The sequence below is a fragment of the Salmo salar genome, unplaced genomic scaffold, assembly GCF_905237065.1.
Source record: "Salmo salar unplaced genomic scaffold, Ssal_v3.1, whole genome shotgun sequence".
Classification (NCBI taxonomy): domain Eukaryota; kingdom Metazoa; phylum Chordata; class Actinopteri; order Salmoniformes; family Salmonidae; genus Salmo; species Salmo salar.
Genome location: NW_025548782.1, coordinates 218,733 through 229,358, shown reverse-complemented (window position 1 = coordinate 229,358; position 10,626 = coordinate 218,733). Strand labels below are relative to the sequence as shown.

Sequence of the window (10,626 nt, the reverse complement as noted above, 5' to 3'; positions counted from 1 at the left end):
AGCCCCTTTTCTTAATTTTTTTATCTGATTTGGAAAAGTACGTAGAATCTTTAAAACGTATACAAAACAATATGTCAAAAAAATGTATTCGATATATGTCTGTATTTGATTTGATATAATAGTTTTTTTTCTTTTTCTCTAATTTCTTTGGATTCCCTCTGGCTGTTATGTTATGTTATGTTTATGTTTTGCATGTTACTGTTATTTACAACAAGTTAAATAAAGATCTGTGCAAACTAAAAAACTACAAAAAAAAATAAAATAATAGTTAGCGAATACATTACTGTAAACTAAAAAAATAAAAAATAAATAAATAATAATAAAAAAAAAAAAAATTATGAATATGAAACTGCCTTAAATACAGATACCAGGGCCTGGACATGCAGTTAGGTTTGTTTTCCTGTAGCTACTCTCCAGTTTGCTCCCAGCAGCGTTCATAGAACATAGATCACTGTTCAACTAGGCTGCGGAGTTCCTAGTCTGACAGATAATTCAACCAGTGTGACCAGTGGGTTTCTTTAAATGAATGAATATGAAACTGCCTTAAATACAGATGTGAATGATAGTATGTTTTAAATTCTCACTTAAAATATGCAGTGCTCTATTTGAACGTCTCAATATAATATTATTATTTCATGAAAGGAATGAAAAATAAATTTGTGTGCAAAAAAAACAACAATCTTAACTGCATTTCCCTCCAGTCAGCAGACGGCGATGTGCGTCTTTCAGGCGATGCTGCAGCGTGACGTATAATCTAGTGGACGGAACGGATCAACAACAACGAGTCAGCCACCTTGGTAGCCTACAGCCGAAACATTTAGACTGTTTCTGTGCATATTTGCCTCTGTGTTTTAAATATACTTCTGACATCTAGTTAATAGACACCATTAAAATGTTATAGGTACATTGTTAGTCAACTAGCTGGCTTGATAAGTTAGCCTAGCACTAAACTAGTCGCTCATGCTAACTAGCTAGCTAGCTAACATCCCCGACCATGAACTCACTGATGTATTCCTCGCCTGCTAAAGAAGAGGTCTGAACATGAGCTCCCTAAACTACTCCCCTCCTGTTAAAGAAGAGGAGGTCTGCTGGACGGAGAAAGAAGCTCTGGGGCTGAACATTGTCGTGAAAGAGGAGAAGGAAGAGGAGGATGTCACAGTAAAACAAGAAGTAGAGGGTGAGACTGTTACTGTGAAAGAAGAAGAGAAAGACGTTTCAGTGAAAGAAGAGGAAGACGCGTTCAGAGTGAAAGAGGAGGAGGATGTTACAGTAAAAGAAGAGGAGGAAGAGAAAGGAGGATGTAGTTTTTGGAGTGAAGGAGGAGAAAGAGGGAGAGATAACGGTCATATTGACAGAGGAGTCAGGAGATCTGATTACCATCAGTAAGTACTGTCTTAAAAACGGGCTCTAACTCTCCAAAGGTTTTGAACGAACGTGTTGTTTTAAAGCAGCATGCTACTGAAATTCTATACTTGAAGATGTTGTTCTGTACTATAGGAATTCATGTTATAATATAATGTTAAAGCTACATTTTAAAATGGATGATTAAAGCACTGAATGCTGATTGGCTGACAGCCGTGGTATATCAGGCCGTATACCACGGGTATGTCATGTATTTTTACTGTTCTAATTATGTTGGTAACATGTTTATAATAGCAATAAGACACCTCAGGGGTTTGTGATAGATGGCCAATATACCACGGCTAAGTTCTGTATCCGGGCACTCTGTGTTGAGTCGTGCTTAAGAACAGTCTTTAACCGTGCTATATTGGCCATATACCACACTTCCTCTGGCCTTATTACTTAACTGTAACATGTGTATACCATCAGAGTCCCCCCACCACAAAATCACAACTTAATTGTCTCACAGAATGGCAAACATGTTATAAATGAAATTTTTGACGTGTGTCCATTGTAGGCCTTGCGTAGAGTGTGTATACCCGCAAAAAGCAGATTTCTAAATAATGTTGGAGAAATACATAAAATAAGTGTCACGTCCTGACCATAGTAACTGGTTATTTTCTATGGTAGAGTAGGTCAGGGTTTGACAGGCGGTGTTTTGTGTTTTTCTATGTTTTCTATTTCTATGTGTTAGTTCTAGGTTTTCTATTTCTATGTTTTTTGGGGGTTGATCTCCAATTGGAGGCAGCTGGTCCTCGTTGCCTCTGATTGGAGATCATATTTAAGTAGGGGTTTTTCTTCCTGGGTTTTTGTGGGCAGTTGCATTCTGTTTAGTCTCTGTACCTGACAGAACTGTAAGTTGATAATTTCCTTTTGTTATTTTGTCATTAGTGTTTTGAGTAAATAAATATAATAATGAACACTCAACACGCTGCGTTTTGGTCCCCTCTATACGACGCCCGTTACAATAAGAAGCATTATTGAAATGAAATGGACACGTGTTATGGGGAGACTGAACATATTAGCAAAAGGACAAGCGTTTTGGGGAGACTGAAAATATTAGCAAAAGGACAAGTGTTTTGGGGAGACTGAACATAATAGCAAAAGGACAGTTTGTAAGTCTTCAAAATAACAATTTTGAAGGAAAGGTGTGGCTAAACAAAAAAATATAATTTAGAGAGATAGTAATGTCCATTATTACTTTAGAGATGAAGTGGGACACCAACAAAACGTTATTAACAATGGATCAACTGCAGCCTATAACACTGACTGGAATAGTAATATATATTATTATAGAGCTCTGATCAGCCTATAAACATGACATTATCTATTATTATAGAGCTCTGATCAGCCTATAAACATGACATTATCTATTATTATAGAGCTCTGCTCAGCCTATAAACATGACATTATCTATTATTATAGAGCTCTGCTCAGCCTATAAACATGACATTATCTATTATTATAGAGCTCTGATCAGCCTATAAACATGACATTATCTATTATTATAGAGCTCTGATCAGCCTATAAACATGACATTATGTATTATTATAGAGCTCTGATCAGCCTATAAACATGACATTCCCTGAGAGATTAGATTTGGAGCTCTTCATCATTTGTTTTTAAATCTCACCGTCACCAAGTTTATTATTAATGATGTAATGTTGTGAAAACTGACCTCAGGGTATTGAGGGATCTAGTCTAGATTAAACCTCATAGGAAGACATTTTTATTTAATGCAGGTTTCATTCAGGTCTCTGTTTAACTAGATACTCTGTTTGTCTTTGGCAGGAGAGAGACCAGACTCTGACAGCAGGAAGAGTTCCTCAGGGGAAACAGACCCAGAGACGCCTAACCAACACCACTGCTCCCACTGTGGAAAGAGTTTTAGGTGGTTAGGGAGCCTGAAAATGCATGAGAGAACACATACAGGAGAAAAGCCCTACCACTGTTCCCACTGTGGAAAGAATTTTACTCAGTTAGGGGCCCTGGTTGGACATGAGAGAACACACACGGGAGAGAAGCCTTATCACTGTTCCCACTGTGGAAACAGTTTTAGGTGGTTATGGGTCCTGAAAAAGCATGAGAGAATACACACGGGAGAGAAACCTTATCACTGTTCTCACTGTGGAAACAGTTTTAGGTGGTTAGTGAGCCTGAAAACGCATGAGAGAATACACACAGGAGAAAAGCCTTTCCAATGTTCCCAGTGTGAAAAGAGTTTTAGGTGGTCGGGGAGCTTGAAAAAGCATGCGAGAAAACACACAGGAGAAAAGCCTTTCCAATGTTCCCGATGTGAAAAGAGTTTTAGGTGGTCGGGGAGCTTGAAAAAGCATGCGAGAAAACACACAGGAGAAAAGCCTTTCCAACATACTAATACACAGGAGGAGAAGACATACCACTGTTCTCATTGTGAAAAGACATTTTCCCAGTCAGAGGACCTGAAATCACACGAGAGAATAGAGAGGCTGTGTTCTGACTTGTGTTTCTGACTGAGAATTTGTCCACGGCCAGGATTCATAGGGCCAGGGTGTCCGCTATGGACGCCTGGAAAAAATCAGCAGTGGACATTTCTGAACGTTTATCCAACAGACCTGTACATCCATGAATGGATCTCTATAATGTGTAACTATTTCTGATGTATGTGTTGTGATGAATTGTTTAATAGATGTACTATGTTAGGTATATTTATCTGTGGTTTAATTTCAACAGATTTTACTGATGCTATTAGATTGCTGTGTGGGGGGAGTTTTATATATACAGTGCCTTCAGAAAGTATTCACACCCCTTGACTTGTCCCACATTTCGTTGTGTTACAGCCTAAATTTAAAAAATATTTTTATTTATTTTTATTTCACCTTTATTTAACCAGGTAGGCCAGTTGAGAACAAGTTCTCATTTGCAACTGCGACCTGGCCAAGATAAAGCATAGCAATTCGACACATACAACAACACAGAGTTACACATGGAGTAAAACAAACATACAATCAATTATACAGTAGAAAAATCTATATACAGCATGTGTAAATGAGGTAGGATAAGAGAGGTTAGGCAATAAATAGGCCATGGTGGCGAAGTAATTACAATATAGCAATTAAACACTGGAATGGTAGGATGTGCAGAAGATGAATGTGCAAGTAGAGATACTGGGGTTAAATGGATTCAATACCCCATAATGTCAAAGTGGAATTATGTTTTTGGAAATGTTTACACATTTAATTAAAAGCCTAAATAAGTTCAGGAGTAAAGATTTTGCTTAACAAGTCACATAAGTTGCATGGACTCACTGTGTGCAATAATAGTGTTTAACATGATATTTGAATGAATACCTCATCTCTGTTCCCCACACATACAATTATCTGTATTGTCTCTCAGTTGAGCAGTGAATTTCAAACACAGATTCAACCACAAAGACCAGGGAGGTTTTCCAACGCCTCGCAAAGAAGGGCATGTATTGCTGGATGGGTAAAAAAAAGCAGACATTGAATATCCCTTTGAGCATGGTGAAGTTATTAATTACACTTTAGATGGTGTATCAATATACCCAGTCACTAACTCAGTTGCTGGAGAGGAAGGAAACCTCTCAGAGATTTCACCATGAGGCTAATGGTGACTTTAAAATAGTTAGTGTTTAATGGTTGTGATATGAGAAAACTGCGGATGGATCAACAACATTGTAGTTACTCCACAATACTAACCTAAATGACAGAGTGAAAAGAAGGAAGCATTCCCAGTCAGAGGACCTGAAATCACATGAGAGAATAGAGAGGCTGTTGGCACTAAAGTAATACTACAAAAGAATGTGGCAAAGAAACAAACTTTATATCCTGAATACAAAGCGTTATGTTTGGGGAGGGTTTGGCTGGCCGGGACGTCCTTGTCCCATTGTGATCTAGCGACTCCTTGTGGTGGTCAGCATGCACGCTGACTTCGGTCGCCAGCTGGACAGTGTTTCCTCCGACGCATTGGTGTGGCTGTCTTCCGGGTTAAACGAGCAGTGTGTCAAGATGTGCAGTGCGGCTTGGCAGGGTCGTGTTTCAGAGGACACATGGCTCGACCTTCGCCTCTCCCCGGAGTCCGTAGGGGAGTTGCAATTGGATATCATGAAATTGGTGAGAAAAAGGTGTAAAAGTACAAAAAAAAAATATATATATATACACTCGTACTGAAATTTGATTTTTCGATGACCTGGCAGATGTGAAAACCATGTAAACACCTGCAAGACTTCGGTTAGAAGTGAATCACCTGCCTGGACATCCTAAGAAGCACCAGAGACCTGCATTTTGAAGTGGGTTTAATAATACTTGTGAAAACTGACTTCAGGTGATTGAGGAATCTAGTCGAGATTAAACATCATAGGAAGTTTTATCATGTTTCATTCAGGTCTCTGTTTAATTAATTATATAATCTGTTTGTCTTTGACAGGAGAGAGACCAGACTCTCCTTCTGACAGCAGGAAGAGTTCTTCAGAGGAACCAGACCCTGAGATGTCCAAACCAGCAGGACAACATCACTGCTCCCAGTGTGGAAAGAGTTTTACTCAGTAAGGGAGCCTGAGAACACATAAGAGAATACACACTGGAGAGAAGCCTTACCACTGCTCCTTGTGCGGAAAGAGTTTTAGGTGGTTAGGGAGCGTGGAAAGGCATGAGAGAACACACACAGGAGAAAAGCCTTTCCAATGTTCCCATTGTGGAAAGAGTTGCACCCAGTTAGGGAGCCTGAAGGAGCATGAGAGAATACACACAGGAGAAAAGCCTTACCACTGCTCCCACAGTGGAAAGAGTTGCACCCAGTTAGGGAGCCTGAAGGAGCTTGAGAGAATACACACAGGAGAAAAGCCTTACCACTGCTCCCACAGTGGAAAGAGATTTACCCGGTTAAGGTACCTGAAAGAGCATGAAAGAATACATACACATACACAGGAGGAGAAGACATACCACTGCTCTCATTGTGGAAAGACATTTTCCCAGTCAGAGGACCTGAAATCACATGAGAGAATAGAGAGGCTGTGTTCTGACTTATGTTTTTGATTGAGAAATTGTGTTTTTGTTCATTCTACATTAAATAATATTGTATGAATGAAATCATACTGAAAAATAGGTCTACATGTTTTTTCCAGCTCAAGACATGATCATGTCGAAAATCGGATTAAAAGAGTAAAAAAAATGTTTTGATTATGAACTTAAGATTGATTGAATGCAAGTGTAAACCCCTAAATGTTGTTCACTATATCATTGGGATATTTCAAACATGTTAATTATTAAATAGATTGATATTAGTATTTCTTCATTCAGATTGTCATTGTAAATGCGTATTGGTTCTCAATTGACATATCTGATTAAATAAATGTGAAATAAAGTAAATGCCATATTATTTTTGGGAAGTCTATTTGGTTCTATGTTGGGACTATAAGAATATTTTGAAGATAAATATACAAGGCAGAGTACGAGAGAGACAGAGGACGAGAGGTCAGTACAGTACTAACAACCAATGGAAATTGTGTTTTTTCCTGTAATAGGGAGTTATTGATCAGTGGTTCAGCAACATGGGAGGATGTAGATGTACACTACCGTTCAACAGTTTGGGGTCACTTAGAAATAACCTTGTTTTTAAAAGAAAGCAATTTTTTGTCCATTAAAATAACATCAAATTGATCTGAAATACAGTGTAGACATTGTTAATGTTGTAAATGACTATTGTAGCTGGAAACAGATGATTATTAATGGAATATCTACATAGGCGTACAGAGGCCCATTATCAGCAACCATCTCTCCTGTGTTCCTATGGCACGTTGTGTTAGTTAATCCAAGTTTATCATTTTAAAAGGCTAATTGATCATTAGAAAACCCTTTTGCAATTATGTTAGCACAGCTGAAAACTGTTGTTATGATTAAAGAAGCAATAAAACTGGTCTGCTTTAGACTAGTTGAGTATCTGGAGCATCAATGTAACCTCTCAAATTCATAGACAGGTGTCGCGTCTATTTTTACCCAAAAGTAGTTTTTTACCTGGAGACTGTAGTGCTACTTTCTCAAAATGAACATAAATGCTGTAGGGGGAGGGTTCTGGTGTTTTACCAGGAGACTGGGGCCGATCCCCATTTAGGAATGTATGTCTTGCTTACTCACACTCTGCATGTGTTGATACCTGGCTGAAAACCCTCACAGTTGTTGGCCAACAGATTTTGTCATGGAGTTTTCATTCAATAGGGTTTAGAGTCCATTTCATCTTAAGCCATTCTTTTAAATACGGTAATACCTTTAATTAGAATGTTGTGCCTTTAAATACCTTTTCATTCTAATTTTGTTGACGGACTCAATAGAATACACGGAGTCAGAAACTAGGGATCAATTCAAGAAAGTCATCATTCGTCTCTGTTTCAACACCAACTGGTAGATTTAAAAATACTCTGATCTTGTAGATTATTTAGGTACATTTTTGGGTTAGGAAAGTATGTATGAATCATAAAAACAATAGTCCTATAAATCTACCCTAATTCTTACTAATCATGGAAGTTTGATGACAACGGCCCAATCCTACATTTACATAAGTGTTCAGACCCTTAACTCAGTACTTTGTTGAAACACCTTTGGCAGCGATTACAGCCTTGAGTCTTCTTGGGTATGACACTAGAAGCTTGGCACACCTGTATTTGGGTAGTTTCTTCCATTCTTCTCTGCAGATCCTCTCAAGCTCTGTCAGGTTGGATGGGGAGCATCGCTGCACAACTATTTTCAGGTCTCTCCAGAGATGTTTGATCGGGTTCAAGTCCGGGCTCTGGCTGGACCACTCAAGGACAACAGTGCAATAATATGTAACAACTTCACAACAAATACACACATCTAAAGTAAAGGAATGGAATTAAGAATATATAAATATTTGGACGAGCAATGTCAGAGTGGCATAGACTAAAATACAGTAGAATAGTATAGAATACAGTATATACATATGAGATGAGTAATACATAGACAGATACAGTAGAATAGTATAGAAGACAGTATATACATATGAGATGAGTAATACATAGACTAAGATACAGTAGAATAGTATAGAATACAGTATATACATATGAGATGAGTAATACATAGACTAAGATACAGTAGAATAGGATAGAATACAGTATATACATATGAGATGAGTAATGCATAGAGAGATACAGTAGAAAAGGATAGAATACAGTATATACATATGAGATGAGTAATACATAGACAGATACAGTAGAATAGGATAGAACCTAGTCTGTTCATTATATACTTCTACATTATGTATTGTTACACCATGTAGGAGCAGTATAGACCTAGTCTGTTCATTATATATATCTACATGATGTATTGTTACACCACGTAGGAGCAGTATAGACCTAGTCTGTTCATTATATACATCTACATGATGTATTGTTACACCATGTAGGAGCAGTATAGACCTAGTCTGTTCATTATATACATCTACATGATGTATTGTTACACCATGTAGGAGCAGTATAGACCTAGTCTGTTCATTATATACATCTACATGATGTATTGTTACACCATGTAGGAGCAGTATAGACCTAGTCTGTTCATTATATACATCTACATGATGTATTGTTACACCATGTAGGAGCAGTATAGACCTAGTCTGTTCATTATATACATCTACATGATGTATTGTTACACCAACACAAAAAAAGGAAATTATATTATTTTATACTAATACAATTGCTCAGAGAAAGAGATTTAGTTTAAAATGTAATTCTCAAAAGGTTGGGGTCTGAATTATTGCCTCCCATGTTTTCAATACTCCAGCACCCTCCCCTTGGGAGGATAATGACACTGAAATGTTTAATGAGATTAGAGAACACATTGGGTGGGATCTTAGACCCTTCCTCCATACAGAATCTCTCCATGTCCTTGATTTATTTTGTCTGCGCTTGTGGACTGCCCTGTTCAATTCAAACCACAGGTTTTCATTGGAGTTCAAGTCCGAAGACTGAGATGGCCATTAAAAATGTTGATTTTGTACCCAATTAACCATTTCTTTGTGGATGTTGATGTGTCTTGCTGGAAGATCCCCTTATGGCCAAGTCTCAGCCTCCTAGCAGAGAGGTAACCAGGTTTTTGGCAAAAATATCCTGGTAGTGGGTAAAGTTAATTTATTTATTTCATACAGTAATTTTTGCTCATCATTATCAAGGGTACCAATAACTAGGTGCTTATTTTGATATCTAGTTATTTCACTGAATCAGAAATACAGATGTGGAGTAGATGTAGAGTTTGTTTTAAATTCTCATAAAAATCTGAACTAATCAAACACTTGTTGCTCTTTGTACTTGTTGATATAATATTCATATTTAATGGAGAGAAAAAAACGTTTCCCTAAACTGCTTTATAATATTATAATTCAATGAAGAATAAAAATAGTTTTCCCTCCTCAACTGCGTTTCCTCCCTCCAGACAGCAGATGGCGATATGTGTCTTTCAGGCGATGTTTCTAGTGTGACGTATAATCTAGTGGACGGAACGCTTCTTCAACAACTGCAGCCACCTCGGTAGCTCGCTAGCCGACAAAGTCTGAACATTCAAGTTCTTTAGACACTTTCCTGGTTTAACTGTAACTGTGATTTAAACATACTTATGTGTAAACAACTAGCTACCCCATTTAATTTAATATTTACGTTGTAAGTCAACTAGCTGGCTGGTTAAGTTAGCACTAGCCTAGCTAGCTAACATCCCCGACCATGCGCTCACTAAGTTACTCTCCTCCTGCTAAAGAAGAGGGCTGTTGGACGGAGAAAGAAGCTCTCGTGAAAGAGGAGGAGGAAGAGGAGGCTGTTACAATACAAAAACAAGTAGAGGGTGAGGCTGTTACCGTGAAAGAAGAAGAGAAAGACGTTTCAGTGAAAGAAGAGGAAGACGCCTTCAGAGTGAAAGAGGAGGAGGATGTTACTGTGAAAGAAAAGGAGGAAGATGCAGTTTTTGGAGTGAAAGATGAAGAGGGGGAGATTACTGTCACATTAGAGGAGGACGAAGAAGAGAAGACTGGAGAACTGATTAACACTAGTAAATACAGTGAGTACTATCTAATAAAACAGGGACATTGATCTGATTAACACCAGTAAATACAGTGAGTACTATCTAATAAAACAGGGACATTGATCTGATTAACACCAGTAAAAACAGTGAGTACTATCTAATAAAACAGGGACATTGATCTGATTAACACCAGTAAATACAGTGAGTACTA

General features: G+C 37.9%; 1 protein-coding gene and 1 long non-coding RNA gene across 2 annotated transcripts; both read left to right on the top strand.

Annotated features, from left to right (window-relative positions):
- The first annotated feature begins 1,283 nt into the window (after nucleotides 1-1,283).
- On the top strand, nucleotides 1,284-4,188 carry LOC123733288 (uncharacterized). Its single transcript, XR_006763723.1, has 2 exons — nucleotides 1,284-1,382; nucleotides 3,193-4,188. It is a non-coding gene; the product is annotated as an uncharacterized lncRNA (long non-coding RNA).
- A 1,423-nt stretch (nucleotides 4,189-5,611) lies between these two features.
- On the top strand, nucleotides 5,612-6,777 carry LOC123723942 (zinc finger protein with KRAB and SCAN domains 1-like). The gene is given in 1 exon segment (XM_045712750.1): nucleotides 5,612-6,777. A coding segment is annotated over 1 exon segment (663 nt). The 5' UTR covers nucleotides 5,612-5,771; the 3' UTR covers nucleotides 6,435-6,777.
- The last annotated feature ends 3,849 nt before the right edge of the window (nucleotides 6,778-10,626 follow it).